This window comes from Melanerpes formicivorus, unplaced genomic scaffold, assembly GCF_026170545.1.
Source record: "Melanerpes formicivorus ecotype bairdi unplaced genomic scaffold, bMelFor1.0.p_v2 SCAF_6, whole genome shotgun sequence".
In the NCBI taxonomy this organism is placed as follows: domain Eukaryota; kingdom Metazoa; phylum Chordata; class Aves; order Piciformes; family Picidae; genus Melanerpes; species Melanerpes formicivorus.
Window position 1 is genome coordinate 4,740,729 of NW_027142358.1, and position 16,589 is coordinate 4,757,317.

The window sequence follows — 16,589 nt, forward strand, 5'->3', positions numbered from 1 at the left end:
CAAAGAGCCTGGCCAGCATCACACAGCAAAACCTATTTAATCCTTGTGCTGGCACATGCTGGCAGGGGCAATGCTCTACACACTTCCCAGACCATTTTCTTTCTCTTTACATGGGGTTAAATGGGGACTATGCCCCATTTAACCTAAATTTCCCAGATATTAAGCCATTTGTGAGCTATAGAAACTCAGGCATTAGGGCAGGCAGAGTGGCTTTTGCAGCCCATCTGGCAGGGGAACAGCTTGTTGCTGGCTCACAGATATGGGGAATTTGCCCTTTTAAAATCCAGCTGAAAAACAAGTTAGTTCTGGCTGCCTCTGCCTGTCCATGCCCCAAAGCAGCTCAGAAAGGACAGCAGTGTCTCTGGTGCTCCTTCTAAGCCCTGCCTTCAGCGTCCATACCAGCCAAGAGGTGGCAGTGATGGGACTTGGGCACACCAGTTCCTGCTCTTAACACTTCTCCATCCATCCTGCTGCAGCTTGGGGTGTCCAGGGCTGCACCACACTCACACAGTGCCCAGGCAGCAACTGTGCAATATAGGAGGCTCAGCTCTTCCCAACAGCTCTATTACAGATCTCAGACTTCTGCTCAGTTATTTAATTATGGCAAGAATCACTTTTCCTTTAAGATTGCTGGAGTCAGCATCATCATGCAGGGATAATTAGCAGCCTCTTCTTCAAGCACCTACCTAGTCACAGAGTGGCTCCCAGAGAGGAACATCATTTCTCTGCCCAGCTAAGCAGGAGAAGGGCTTGGAGCTGCTTCTTACAGCATCCCCTCATTTCATTAAGAATGAAAGTCAAAGCACTGGAGATGCTCAAGATGACAAGTTCATGTTAAAACATAACAGCATTTAATGATCTAGCCACTGCAAAGAGCCACCTAATTTATCAGCCCACAAGGACAAGGTTATATGAGCCTGTCCCCTCTGCAGGCTTGGTGTGCCTCTGCATTGCAAATGTGTCATAGAATCAAAGAATTGTTAGGGTTGGAAGGGACCTCAAGGATCAGCTAGTTCCAACCCCCCTGCCATGGGCAAGGACACCTCACACTAGATCAGGTTGCCCAGAGCCACATCCAGCCTGGTCTTAAAAACCTCCAGGGATGGGGCTTCTACCACCTCCCTGGGCAACCTGTTCCAGTGTCTCACCACCCTCATGGGGAAGAACCTCTTCCCAACATTCAATCTGAATCTACCCACTTCTATTTTTTTCCATTCCCCCTAGTCCTGTCACTACCTGACACCCTAAAAAGTCCCTCCTCAGCTTTCTTGTAGGCCCCCTTCAGATACTGGAAGGCCACAAAAAGGTCTCCTCAGAGCCTTCTCTTCTCTAGACTGAGAAGCCCCAACTCTATTTCCTTAACATCCTCTGCTTGGTGTTGGGCTCTGCCCAGGCAGCTGCTGAGCTGCTGAGGGAGCACAGCACCGTGTTTCCATTCACCCAGACACCACTTTGGTTCTTTCATGTAATATTGATTTCTCAAGGTGAGTATTTTTTTCTGAGTGTCTAGTAAAGCAGCAATATTGAGAGCCTTGATTAGAGCTAAATGAGAGCAGGGAGTATTCTCAGGGAAGCAGCATATCCCTGCTTTGGGGGGCAGCACACAGGGTGCACTGGGATTAAAGGCTGAATCCTAATCTCTCTGGGGGTTAATGCAACACAGGTGGATTGCCAAAATCCACCCCAGAAAGGAGTTGGTAGTACATGATGAACCCCAGAGCTGTTCCATGTTGATGTGGGGTTCAGGGGGGCTGGAGGTGCTGCCTGGGAACCCAGTTCCTCTGGGGAAAACTTTGACCTGCTTGCACAAACCCTGCATGGGTCAAAGGCTCAGACAAGATTATTTTCACACAGATAAAGTTGCTGATCCCCTGTGTAAAACATGCTGATCTCTCCAGCCAGGCCGGATGCCTGTTACTGCCCTGTGCCACATGCCAGGGTGTGCAGTTGCTGTGTTCACACCAGCACCTGTGCAGGTTAAACTGGAGGAAGAGGCTGAAAGGAAAAGCAAAAGCTTTTGCATGCATACAGTGTACCTTGCTTTCAACTCGAGCCCAAAATAGCCTAGGTAAGAGAACCACCAAGAATATTTCCCCTTGTGACCCCTTGTTTGCACAAAGCTCATTTTAAATGAAGGGACAGGACACTTACCTCTTGAAGTATTCATCACAGGCTCAGCAGCCCCCAGGGAGTGGCTGGTCCTGCAGGTGTCCTCACCAGACCCACAGGCACAAGGATGCTGGCAGGGCAGGCCAGGTAACACTGACAGAGCACTTGCATCTTTGCCCCAGGAAGGCATTCAAGGCATCTCTGGTACCATAAAGCAACTCCAGAGGCAGAAATCCAGCCAAATGGAGTAAATCAGCCCCAAATACCTGGTTATATTAAACAAACCAACCAAAAAATTATCACTCCAGTAACCAAATATTCTTCTGTTACCCAAATCATGGAAGAGAGAAGTCTGCCTGGCATGCCTCTTCCAGCTAATTTGTGAAGCTGGCCACATTAAATATACCCAGGAAGGACCAAATGCTCCAGCTGAAGGTGAGTGATCACATTTAGGTGACATGCCAACCATGTTTAAATGGATGTGGTTACTTACTAGATGTAAGCACGGCTGAATACATCTAAATAAACTCTAATTGTTTATACAACATACCTCTAATGCTGCCTGAGTGTTGACTCTTACCAGCTTTAAAATAGAACTGAAGCCAGGCATGATAAATAATGTAATGGTTTTATACCTCTGCAGATAGAATTAGCATGTGTAATATATATATACACACACACATATACAAACATATATGTAATTATAGGCACTGGTGTTTGAGAGAGTTGCCTAGCCAGATGGAAAAGAGTAAGTACTGAAAACACTTTGCAGTTGCCTGCTGAAGAGAGAATGATGCATAAATTCGCTGGAATGAATTGGCAGCTGGTACTTGGGGAAGGGAACTCTTGCCCCACATCCCCAAACTGCTGAGTGCATTTGGCAGCCAACTTCTCCATGTCGTCCATTCACCTAAAGAAGAATTTGGGGTGGAAGTGTCCCACATCTAAGGGCAAAGCACTCTGTATAGCAGCAGCTGCTGCAGTGCACTCACATCACCTTTGTAGGTAATTTTTGGCATCCAGCAAAGATGCAACTCAGGAAACAATGGTCCTCTGAAGAACCTCAAGAGGTCCCAGTGCAGCACCTGCCCAAGTACACATCTGCATTCCTACAACACCCAAGTGATAAAAGCGGGGTCTGGGCTCTGTCCTCCCCACTCTGCCAGGCTCCTGCTTGGCCCACAAATCCCTCTGCACTGGTTGCTTGTACTGCAGACCTCACAGTCACCTTCAGATAAACAAGGTGTGCAGAGAAAGCCTTACCTGCTACTACTGCCTTCCATTTTCCACCTAATATGTCACACACAATGAACAGCATGGCAAATGTCCTCCATTTCATGACCCATCTGGGCTTCAACCTAGAGGTTTTTGGTGTGGGAAAGGTAAGAATTAATCCTTGTGCCTGGTCTTGCTGAAAAGGAGATACATAATACAGAATTAACCAGGTTGGAAAAGACCTTCGAGATCATCAAGTCCAACCTATCACCCAACACCATCTAATCAACTAAATCATGGCACCAAGTGCCTCATCCAGTCTCTTTTCAGACACTTCCAGTGATGATGACTCCACCACCTCCCTGGGCAGCCCATTCCAATGTCCAATCTCTCTTTCTGTGAAGAGTTTCTTCCTAACATCCAGCCTAAACCTTCCCTGGTGCAGTTTGAGACTGTGTCCTCTTGTGCTGGTTGCCTGGCAGAAGAGACTAACCCCTACCTGGCTACCACCTCCCTTCAGGTAGTTGTAGAGAGCAATGAGGTCTCCCCTGAGTGTCCTCTTCTCCAGGCTAAACAACCCCAGCTCCCTCAGCCTCCTCATGGGGCTTGTGCTCCAAACCCATGCAATGCCATGCAATTGCTTGTGCAGCTGATGCAAGTGCAAATGCACAATTTAAATGCATGTGTTTTCCAGTTTTCCCAAGGCAAGGCTCTGACTCAAGTTCAGTGTTCAGAACTTTGGTGCCTCAAGGAGCAGAGTTTCATGCCCAAGGAACCATTAGGCAGATAACATCTCAGCATGTGGAGGGGCACAGTGGTGGCTTCCAAAATGCAGGAAACGGTGCAGCAGCAAGGCAAGGCCACCCCACTGCCTCAGCTTAGAGACAGACTTCTTTATAGAGAGGGTTTTAAAAGCAAGCTATCTTTACAGGCAGGCATGGCTTGGGACTGAGTTTACATGAGTTTAATGAAGTTTGGAAAGTTTGCAGAACCTCTCTCATTTAGCTGTTATGGCAGAGGTAAACAGAATGAGGTCATGTCCCACACCACATGGCCATTGGTATGGGGACTCAAAGCATTCCCAAGTCTTAGTGCCAACATGTGAGACATGATGGGCAGGTCCCTGCCCCACCATTAACACTCACAGATCCTTAACCTGTTCATTAGGGGTCAGTTAGCTGCTCTCAACACCTTGGATGGAGAAAAGCAGACATATGAAGCAACCTCCTCATTCCCCTTGCTGTGGGAACACACAAAGGAGAGGGAAAGAGCTCAGCTACTAGGATGACCAACAGGTAACTCAGTCCTCAGAAGGCCCTCCAGCATAGCAGCCAGTTGCTGTGTTCCTGGCTTTTGGGACACCTTTTCCACTTGTAGCTCAGGACCTTTCAATACATCAAGCCAAGGGCTCCTCTGCACCTTGCCTGTGGAGAGAAATCAGGCTGGTAATTCCAGCACCTCACTTTAGGCAATGTTTTAACTTTCTGCACCTTTGGGATGAGAGGAATGTGTGCTGTGCATGGTGAGGAGGTCAGAGAGCAGCCAGCAGCTGACGTGCTGAAGGTCAAAACAAGCACCAGCTGGCAGCATCTGCTGGGCAGCAGAAGGCTCCTGCTCAGAGCCCTGCTTGAGACAATTTCAGTTATTCCTTATAGAGTTGAACTGCTTGCTGGCCTGATAACCTAGAGCACAAGGATTGGTTTTGCAAATCAAAACTTTGCAAAAGCTACAGCAGCAGCCAGCACCAGGCAGTCCTGCCAAGCTGCTCCTGCAAAGGCAAAAGGAAAGTCACCAGGAAGTTTTGACACTAAAGTGGGCAAGGCAGAAAGGTGCAGGATCCTTTGGCCCTGGTGGATAGTAGCTGTCTTCCCCTTGAGAGATGGGGAGTCCTGGGAAGGGCCTTCAGCAGCCCCTGACTTGTCCAGCCAGGGAAGGTGAGAGGCTGGGCAGCTCTAGCACAGCTGGGTTGAAACTTCTCAAGTCAGTTTCTCTTCACATCCCTCCATCTTGGTTCCCTCCTGGGACCAAGAGAAAACACTCCCTCCAAATATGGGAAGACCAGGACACAAAGCCAGGAGGGACAGCAATGGTAGCAGTGTGCCAGCTACAGCAAGGATTTTCAGGTGAGGTGCTCACCCCTGTGTGCAGCTGAAGCCAGCACATCCACTTTCCCCAGTCCCAAAGTGTTCCACAATGAAATAAAAGCTCCCCCAGGAGTTTGGCAAAACGTTACCTGACACAGACCACAGCCATTTCTGCACCAAAATTCAAATGCAGGTGTAGCTTGGAGCTCCTAAAACATGAGACTGGAGAAAGACCTTCTCTGTCTGGTGAAGCCTGAGCTCAGCCCAGACCTCAACTCTGCACAGCAAACATCCCAGCTGTGGTGGGCTGGCAGAGGATCTTCAGCATCTGGCCCTGGGCACCACTCCTTGACTGTGACACCAACATGTGAATCACAAAACCCTCTGCAGAAAGCCTGACAGCATTTTGACGATGAAATAAAATGAAGCAGAGTCAGACCAAAGAGACAACTTGCAGAGGAAGCACCATGCCACCAGCCCTGCACAGCTGTAGTGAGAAGCTTTTATGTTCACTCCAGCAGCCAAATTAACCCCTAATTGCTTTCCCCCCACTTTTGCATAGCAGCCATTCTCACAAAACTATAAAGGCCAAGGCATTTTTCACTTAACTTCTGCGGTGGAAGGAGACAGGAAAGGAAAAATAATAATAATTTTTAAAAGGATCAAAAAGGCAGAGAGCAGCCCCACAGCATGGGCACTGGGAGCACCCTGCAGACAGGCAAGTGCCACATCAGCCAGGGCAGTGGGATTTGGCCCATTTCCATTGCTCTGAACTGTGGGGATGTCGTCAGAGCTGAGACGTGTCTCCTGGAGCCCAGGCAGCCCAGCACAGCTGGCAGGGCAGGCAGGGCAATGAAGCTCAGCCCCACATTTGCTGGCTGCCAAACTTTGTTCTCTCCCTCCTTGCTTAATATAACTAACCTTAAAATAAAACAATAGCTGTGAGCTGCTGGCAGTGGAGGGATGTGAAGGGTGAGGAGCAGTGTTGGCTTCAGACAGAGCTCAGCAGCAGCTTCTGAGGCCCCTTTGGGCACATATGGGATTCAGTCACCCCCTAGGGTGGCCAGAGAGATGCAATACCAAGAGGGGTATAGCCTCTACTCACCTGGCCCCCAGAACAATGCTCCCCTATTCTGGCCAGAGCTTCATCAGGAGACAGGAGAAGAGCTGCACACAGAGGCTCCATGATGCCTGCACCCACTGCTGCTGGAGAGCATGCAGCCCTCCGGGTTATGTGTCTTCACAGGCTGTGACAGTGACCCCCAGGCACTTACCTTGTTGCATGGTCAGACCCTGTGTGAAACGCAGCCTGGGACTCTGCCAGGATGTGGTTTCCCTGCTCAGGCCACAGCTTGATGTAAAGCTGAGGATCTGCATGATGTGCTAATGTCAATGTCACACCTGAGCACGAGACCCTGGATGGGAAGATGCCTGTTTTCTCTTTCATATCAGCTTGAGCCTTTGGCTTTCCCTCCCCAAGTTTGATGCAGTACAAATGTTGGCCAGACATAGGAAGGAGAGACTAGAAAAGTCAAGCAAAACAGACCCAAAAGGAAGTTCTGCTAAACATGTGCTCCAGATGCTTCCAGCCATCATTTTTCCTTTATGTGCTTCATTTACTTACAAGCAGATCCCAAGTAAATAACATACTGACAACACCTTCACTTCTTAAAATGACAATCATGCCTTTCTTTTCCTCCCTCTTAAAATCAGCTCAGGGCATCTGTCCCTTTGACCATTCTCTTTCTCACCATCCATCCCACTGCCTTACCCAACTCCCTCCCAACCACTATTTTCCATGCCCAGCAGTTAACAATACAAACAGCTAAGCTTTTCCCTTCCAAAGTTTGATCAACAGAAAAGCAACTGTAACAAATCATACTGGAAGCCCAACCTGCCCCATATCTCATTTACAACAAAGCCAAGAAGATGACCCTCAAGCAAGAGTGTAAGAAGAGGGCAAGCATACAGTGATGCTTCACAAGACCTCGCCTTCAGCCTCCAACAAAGTGCAGTTCAGACTGAGAGGCCAAACTGTGCCTTTGGCAGAATTTACCAGCTGAAGAGAAAAGAGTAACAAAAGGGTTGGCAGTGGTGAGGCATGCCATTCTCTGCCAGAGGCTTGTGAAAATTCGGTACAAGTGTCCAAACTCTGTGGTTGAACTTCCAAAGCAGCAGTTTTGGTTTTTTTTTTTCCTAATATTTTAAGTATTTTCCTTCTCTGTAGACCTTTCCTGGAGACACAGCTGCTATGACTTCTGGTTCTCCATTCACACACCCACAGCTCAACCCCAGGGTGGGGGATCAGCAAGGCTCTGCCCTGACCCCCAACATATCTGGAGCTCTGCTACTTCTCATCTCTCATTCCCCTGCACCAGGAATTTCTGCCACTTCTGCCCCAACCACTCAGAAACTCTGAGACCTTCTGGCCTCTGGGTAATCTGGTTAGAGAGAAAATATGTGACATAAGGATAGTCTTCTGCTCGGTGGAGGATGTGGAAAAAAAAAGGGGGTGGGGAGGAGGAGAGCAGGGGAGACTTGCCTCCTGGCCAAAGCCCACTCCGCTGGTGGATTTTGAAACGAACCAATAGAGAGAGTGAGTCTGACAGCCAGATGTCTGCTTTCATCTCGCTGCGCTGGGACTGGAGTAAAGCCCACAAAAATCTCCACCAAAACACTTTCCTTGCGAGCTCTTTGTTAATGGCTTTCTGACTGCAGAGAACGAAGGCAGCAAACGTGAAAGTCTGATGCCATCTAAAGGCCGCTGGAATTTTCACCTTTCAAAGGCTGCGTTTGGCTTTGGGGCTCAACCACGATTTCAGAGCTTGAACCCTCCCATTTACATCGATCCCTGCAGACAAACAAAATGCTGTAACTGGCTGGAAAGGGACCTCGAGAATACATCCAAGGAAATATTTTCTCCAACCCCCTGCTTCAGCATATCTGCCCTGTGTAGCTCCCACCACTGTTGAGGCAGTAGTGTGTGTAAAGGATTAAAGATCTGCAGGGCTAACTCAAGAGTCAGCTGGGATGCATGAACAGAGCTGGTGGCACAAGCTGCCACCAGGTTTGCCCTCCAGTTCTCATCATCAGGCTTTGTTTTGTTTGCTAACATCTTAGATCAAACTTGACTGAAACTTTCCATGAGCAATACTGGTCCAGCCTGGCTTCCAAAGAGGGTGGTTGGAGGAAAGTAAGTGTTTCTCCACGACATCCTAGCAAATCTTCATCTTAGAAACCTGAGTTGCTGCTGGCTTTACAACTGAGATTAGAAATTGAGGCAAAGGGCTGAGCAACCTTAGTAGTAGGGATGAGCTTCCTGCTGTTCCTCCAAGAGCCTGTGCAAGTTTGGCTAATCTGCGAGTCTCTAAAACTAGGAGTTTATGAAGGTTCTGTGAAGCTAAAAGGTCAAGAGTGCCCATCTCCACTGAATGCCCTCCTGGCCTCCTCCACTGGGCTGCTTGCACCATTTCAGCTGTGCACATGGCAGTGCCCACAGACAGGCTGACTGCACTCCAGCTGCCTGTGTGCACATCTCGAGGCAGTTTCTAATTAGTGTGAGTCCTCCACCTCATTTAGCATACTGGATCCCCAACAGCCTCTGAAAGAGCAAATGCCAACCCATGCAACAGCCCTGTGGGTGAGGGGATGCATCTCCCTACCAGTCTGCAGGAAGGGAGAGGAATATCAGACCCACGTGCCCCACATGCTGGCATACAGCAGCCCCTTCTTCCTGTCCTTGGCTTCTTAGCAGTACATCATGGTGAAGAAATTTCCACAGGCTGAAACAGTGAAAACTCAGTTTTGCAAACAGGACACCTAGAAAACCTGAAAATCCTCAACTACTGAGAATCAGAGGAAACAGCTGCTTATGCTACATGTTCAGCAGTGTACAGTAACTCAGCTGGCAAGGCAGGAAAATCTTGGTCAGAATGGCCTCTTACAGCCTTCACCATGGCACAATCCTCTCTTCCTACAGCTTCTGAAACCTGACCTAAAGCATATCTCATTCTGCTGTTCTTGCTGATCAAGCAAAATCTGTTTTGCTGTGCAACACTTACCTCCAGAACAGGTGACAGTCTATAAAGAAGCCAGCAGGTGGTCACCCAGATCACAACAGAGATCTTAGTATGGCCATACATAGAAGTGGGGTAGAAAGCAGCTTCGTTTGTTTCTGAGTTAGAATCATAGAATCAATAAGGTTGGAAAAGACCTCAAAGACCATCAAGTCCAACCTGTCACACAAGACCTCATGACTACTAAACCATGGCACCAAGTGCCACGTCCAATCCCCTCTTGAACACCTCCAGGGATGGTGACTCCACCGGCTCCCTGGGCAGCACATTCCAATAGCAAACAACTTTCTCTGTGAAGAACTTTCTCCTCACCTCGAGCCTAAACTTCCGCTGGTGCAGCTTGAGACTGTGTCCTCTTGTTCTGGTGCTGGATGCATGAGAGAAGAGACCAACCCCCACCTGGCTACAACCTCCCTTCAGGTAGTCATAGACAGCAATAAGGTCTCCCCTGAGCCTCCTCTTCTCCAGGCTGGTCAGGCAAAGTTAATGCCGGGGGAGGGGGGAGAACTTCAACCCACCACAGCTGCACAACTCAAATTCTTTGTTTTTTCTTTATAAGGTTCTTGGATACCACTTTTCACAGCATCTACTGCTGCTGCTTTGCACTGCTCTCTTATGTTAACCATCCTAATAGTAGTAATTATTCCCTGTCATGTCAATGATCCCTTTTGAAGCTTGAGTGTTGTTTGGTGGTTTTTTTTTTTTTTTAAGGGCTCCTACTTGCTAAGGTTTAAGCCTTAATGTATGTTATATGCTTGTTATCTGCTTTCTACAAACCAAAGCATGGAAATAATCTCAAATCCTTATTGTAACACTGTGAAAAAGGAAGAGCCAAGTAAAAATGAAGGGTCTGTTGTGGTTTGTAGAATCTTGAGAATAAAGAGAGCTCAAAGAAAAGAAAACAACAACCTTACAGATGCACTTCACCTTAAAGTGTAAGCTCCTCCGTGTTGATACAGTGTCTGCTTTCATGTTACTGCAGCACTAAGTGGACTGTAGATGCTCCTGGAGACCAATCTTGGCTAAGATTCACTTAAAAGGCTAAACCAAAATTATCCTCCCACACGGGGACTGAGTTCATGAAACTGTCACCAGACTCAGAGGGCTGGATTTTGATTTTCCTGTAAACAGAAACAAAAGGCTGATTTGTGGAAAGACAATGAAAATAAACATTTGTTGAAGCCCTTAAAGACACTTCACAGAGTTGATACAGCTATAAAAACATAACACTGCAACTTCTGCAGCCTCAGAGGCTCCAAGGTATACCATATGCTGGCAGAGCATGACACAGATGTCTTGGAATAACTTTGCATTAAAAGCCTTCCCTCCAAAAAAAAAAAGCTTTGTTTTATCTAATGGGAGGGGGGGAAGGGTAATTCCCACAAGCTATCTCCATGTTGTGTACTTACACAGCACTTAAGCCACTTGAGGCCCAAGTCTCAGGCCATCATACATAAATCCATGCTGTGGAGCAGGAGACACAGACCAAAAAGATGGGAATCATGGCCCAGGAGAGAAGAGCCTGCAGCACAGACTCAGTGGGGTTCAAAACAACTGACACCACCATGTACTTTACCACAGGCCTGCCCTCTTTCATCTCCAGGAACTGTGACAGAGAAAACAACCATTCTCTAATCAAATCAGACTATTTTCTTGCAAAGCTTTCAGAATAGGCACCAGAAGTCATCTTGAGAATAAATTCTCGAGAAGCAATGTGCACAATCCAGTGGAGTGCCTGAGGGGTGGTACTGGGACCAGTGCTGTTCAATATATTCATCAGCGACCTGGATGAGGGCACCGAGTGCGCTGTCAGCAAGTTGGCGCCAAACTGGGTGGAGTGGCTGACACACAGGCAAGGTTGTGCTGCCGTGCAGTCAGACTTAGGCTGGGGAGTCGGGCAGGGAGGAACTGAATGAAATTCAACAAGGGCAAGTGTAGAATCTTGCACCTGGGAAAGAACAACGACATATATCAGAGTATAGGCTGGGGACTGACCCACTGGAGAGCAGTGAAGGGGAAAAGGACCTTGGAGTCCTAGTGGATGGAAGGTTGACCAGGAGCCAGCAATGTGCCCTTGTCTCCAAGGCGGCCAATGGTATCCTGGGCTGTATTAGAAGGGCTGTGGTTAGTAGGTTGAGAGAGGTTCTCCTTCCCCTCTACTCTGCCCTGGTGAGGCTGCATGTGGAATAATGTGTCCAATTCTGGGTCCCTCAGCTCAGGAAAGACCTCAGGGAACTGCATGGAAGAGCCCAGCATGGAAGAGTCCAGCACAGAGACAAAAATTAAGGAACATCTTCCTTATGAGGGCAGGCTGAGGGAGCTGGGGCTCTTTAGCTTGGAGAAGAGGAGACTAAGGGGGGACCTCATACATGTTTATAAATATGTGAAGGGTGAATGCCAAGAGGATGGAGCCAGGCTCTGCTCAGTGATGCCCAGTGACAGGATGAGGGGCAAGAGGTGGAAGCTAAGGCCTAAGAAGTTCCACGGAGACATGAAGAAAAGCATTTTTCCCTGTGAGGGTGACAGAACACTGGAACAGGCTGCCCAGGGCCATTGTGGAGTCTACCTCTCTGGATGTATTCAAAACCCACCTGGATGCATTCCTGTGTGATCTGGTATAGGTGATCCAGCTCTGGCAGGGGGGTTGGACTGGATGATCTTCAGAGGTCCCTTCCAACCCCTAACACAACCTGTGACAATCAGAGCATCTTCTCAACTTAGCAAGAGACACAGGAGCTGCGCCTGGACAAAAGGCTGCTCTACACCCATCCATCTATTTAAAATACTGTTTATTTGTGATTTAACATTAATTAGCATTACATCTATGAGCGATTTTCAGATAACATTTATATATTTTCTTTATTTTTTACTTGTTTTTTTTTTTGTTTTTTCCACAGGACACACAGGAGTTGGCTGGCTCATTCTTTACGCCGAAGCAAGTAAATAGAGGCATTAGCAAAACAAAACCAAACCAAAAGAGAGAGAGGAAAAACAAAAAAAAAGAAGAAGAAAAAAAGGTGCAAATAGTTCACTGTTGCATTTTAAAAAATAGTTCTGCACATTGCATTCATTTTAGATATATTCTTAAAAAAAAAAACAACCAAACCCCAACGTTATGAAAAGCGTAGTTCACAGGGTTACTGTTTCTACATAGGTTGTAATACAACACAAATAATGTAGAAGGTGAAAACAAACCAAAACGAAGCAACAAACAACCAACAACAACAAAAAAAACAACCCAACAAACCCAACGAAGTAAGCAACTGAAAGTTTCCACTATGATTAAAAAAAAAACAACAAACAAACAAACCCAAAACACTGATTCCAGTATTTAGTGAGAGCTAGGAAATAGTTTCCAGGATCCATTCCGACATCGCATTACCACACTGAACACGGTCAAAGCTAACCAGCCCCCAGAACATGCTATAATCAACATCGTGTTTTATTGTGTTTTTTTTGCATGCCAAACCACTCTCCAGCCATATTTAACAATTATATATTGTATAGTATTTCAACTGGCAATTTAGGAATCGCATGGATCATTAAAAAACAAAACAAAACAACCAAGGAAGATGTCCTCCCTACCGGGGATGATGATTTACAGACTATTCGACACAGCGAAGGAATAAAACCCCTCTATGTTAGCTTCTATGGTTAGTTTGTATTTACAATACAGTAAGAGGACTAAAATGACAATATCAGTAAAAATGAGGAAGCGGCAGGACAGCCTTTACCCATGGCACGAGGCTCTGATTTGCTCTGGGTTCATCCAAAGGACAACACAGATTCACGAGACCCTTTCAGAACTCAAATGAAAGCCAAGGGAAAAAAAACAAACCAAACCAAGCCCTACCCCGACGCGTTGCGCTTTGTATGGATCCGAGGTTTAGCTGGATGTCAGGAAAAAGTTCTTCACAGAAAGAGAGAGTGGCCATTGGAATGGGCTGCCCAGGGAGGTGGTGGAGTCACCATCACTGGAGGTGCTTAGGAAGAGAATGGATGGGGCGCTTGGTGCCATGGTTTAGTTGATTAGATGGTGTTGGGTGATAGGTTGGACTCGATCTCAAAGGCCTTTTCCAACCTGGTCAGTTCTATTCTATTGTAAAACCTCTGCTATGGAAATGTCACTTTGCTGATGTAATAAAAATATTCCACAATCCATACCATATACTTGGAAAAAAAAACAACCCCAAAACAAATCACACCCAACTTTTTCCTTTCTTTGTCTCTTCCTATTTCTCCTACTATTTCACTTTCCCTTTTAACAGCTTTTTGTTTCCTTCATTTGGTTGCCGTTAGGAGATTAGTTTTTCTTCATTCGTTAGCGATACCACGAGAGGAAGGGGGGAAACAAAAAAAAGTAAACCCCAAAACAACAAAACCCAAACACCACAAAAATAAACCCACACGCACTCTTTAAAAACACGAATCCAGCTCAATTTTATCTGCTTTTTAATCCTTTTGATTTCTAAGCCCCTGGATTCCTGAATTATAGTTAAAGTATACTCTAAACCAAGCATTCTTAAATACACTCTACTATTAAATGCTTGATTCACATGCTTATAATACCTTTATACTGAGCGGTATACAAACATTTGAACATATAAAATCTTTCTTTTTGTTTTGCCAGTTAAACTAAATTATCAATGTTAAGTGTATAAAATCCCCCCCTTTTCTTGAAAAATAAGGGTTTGCCCCCCCTCCCTCTCCCCCCCCTCCCCCCTCCCCCAAACTGATAGAATAAAAAAGAAGTCTTCAAAAATTATATTTCAATAAACCGAAATATTTGGCAAAAAAGTTACCGAAGAATGGAATTCTTTAGACATTTTGTATAATTCCAAATAAACTTTCTCTTACACAGTTCCCCCCACCCCCCTAATATTATGTGCCAGTGTATCATATTCTATATGATCTAACCTTAAAAAAAACACAACCAAGAGATCGATGGGTGTGTGTGCTGTTACTGCGCACCCACTCCCACAGGGGGTGCAGAAACAGGAAGGAGATGGTCAAAAACAAAACCACGATACAAAAATGTTATGGTCTGGTTACCACATGAGACAGTAGTTTAAAAAAAAAGTTACTCAGCTGTAACTCTCACAAAGACTTTGAACTGCACTGAGAATTTTAAGGTCTGCAAATTTACTCCAAGCAGCTCTGGCCGCTGCGTACTGTGAGGGGACGTGACCTTGCTGTGATGGCAACGGAGCACCGGCCGGTGCGGTTCTACGGGAGACCTTAATGAACGCTCCCAACCCTCACAGCAATTTTGGACACCTGTTAAGTGAGAGGTGAATTAATTTTCCATGAACATGAACATTTTATTTTACCTTTTTTTTTGTTTGTTTGTTTTAAATGTTTGGTTGGTTTTTGAATTCTTTTTTATGTTTTTAAAGCAAAACCTCTTCCAGTTCCTTTTCCTTGTAGGTTAAAAGTCCAGTTACTGCACACCCCTAACGCTAAGCTGTTAACGGTCAACTGAAAGGTTTCCAACGTGCAACGGCTCCTCACGCCAGAACTGCACTCATGCTTCAACTTTCTCCTTCTTTTTACTCTTCTTCAGGAAAGATGGGGTGCGGAATTTCTTCTTCTTCTTTGAGGGGGATTTGGAAGGTGACCCTTCAGGGGACAGGGCCTCTTCTATCTTTTCAGAGCTTTTAATTGTAATCTCCACGCTCTCCACAGTACTGGTGGTTAACTGACTGACTCTCTTGGTGAGGTCTTCTTCCACCTCATGGGCGTCTTCCTTGCCGTTCACCACCACGACTGGCATCTCCACAGAGATCAAGTTGGCATTCTGGATGTAGAGATCTTCGTGATTTTCTGAAAGAACAGGGGAATCTGAAATTACTTATGTACACTGCCATGCCAAAAGCCAGTACTGAAACAAAGTCTGCCAGTCTGGAAAGGGATCCAAAGAATCAAGTCCTTAGGAGCAGCTTTTCCCCCCTTTATTTGTGCACTTCACTCGTTACAAAACAAATACTGTGAAAATGCCATTAAGCAAAGTGGGCTGTAAAAAGTTAACCTTAGCTCTGTCAGGCTGCTCAAGCTATATACAACAGATACAAATACAGCCTGCACAGCACACACACACAGTCTCAAGCATGCTCAGAATTACACCTTACTGCAAGAGACTGATCTATGAAAACGCAGCCACTTCATACAGAAGTATTTAGTGCACTACCCACTCCAAAGGCCGCCTTAGACTTTGCTGGAGAAGCCTTAGACAACAAATAAATCTAATCTTAACATTTCCAATAGCATAAAAAAAGTTAACAGCTCTTCCCTCCACCTCATCAGTATTTAAATTTCAGTATATCCTGAGATATTTTCTGCTTGTGAGGATTACACACTAGAAAAAGATTGGGGAAAATAGTTTTCCAGAGTCCCACCCAGACTTGGTACAAGAAGGCTGCTTTTGGCTCAACCAGCTTCATGTGAGTGTAAAGGCTGCAGCAGCAGAGTGGCTGACTGAGGCTATCAGAGCCATTGGCATTGTACAGAAAGTCACGGAATACCTTCTAACTTTGATGGGACATTTTGCGGGGATTGAGTTTGTGACTGAATTTGTGACACAGAGGAACCGTCATCTGAGAACAATTCCTGTTCAGCATCTGCAGGACAAGATTTCAGTTAGTAGCCATGCAAAAGTAAAAAGTCAAGTAAGAGTGTCAGTGCTAGTACTACAAGATTTAGCTAGCATTGTGTTGCTCATGCTGACAACAACCTCAAGAAGTTACAATGCACAATTTCAACTCTACAGAATGATGTGTGTACACATTTTACCTGCTGACAAGCATTATGTATTAGTTTCTTAATAGAAAGCATTAAAAAGGGTAGCAGGGCTTGCATTCCAGGTAGCATGCCCCAACTAGCCACTAAGTCACACAGTTGCTGTTATAGAAAGTTATTACACTATGCCCAGAATGTGATCTGTGGCAAAGTTGGTTTGTTGCACAGTATTAGTGAAGATGAGTGCACAGGAAGTGATTAAATAAAAATCAGCCCTGAATTAGAATTTCCCTGTGGAACAAAAGTAGTGGAAGAAGACATAAAAAGTGAAAGCAGGTGAGTCTTGCACATAGGGAAAATAAAGGAAGAC

General features: G+C 46.0%; 1 protein-coding gene across 7 annotated transcripts in view; it reads right to left on the minus strand.

The window, feature by feature from the left end:
* Nucleotides 1-14,215: 14,215 nt before the first annotated feature.
* Nucleotides 14,216-16,589, minus strand: part of ADD3 (adducin 3) — a 111,069-nt gene continuing 108,695 nt past the window's right edge. For 6 of the 7 annotated variants that reach the window (XM_068139403.1, XM_068139404.1, XM_068139401.1 and 3 more), the window contains 2 exons: nt 16,006-16,101; nt 14,216-15,307 (listed from right to left, as the gene is read on the minus strand). In XM_068139403.1, the coding sequence (XP_067995504.1) occupies nt 15,009-15,307; nt 16,006-16,101 (395 nt within the window). In that variant the 3' untranslated portion in view covers nt 14,216-15,008. The remainder of the gene's footprint in view (nt 15,308-16,005; nt 16,102-16,589) is intronic. The other variant, XM_068139408.1, reaches the window with a different exon arrangement.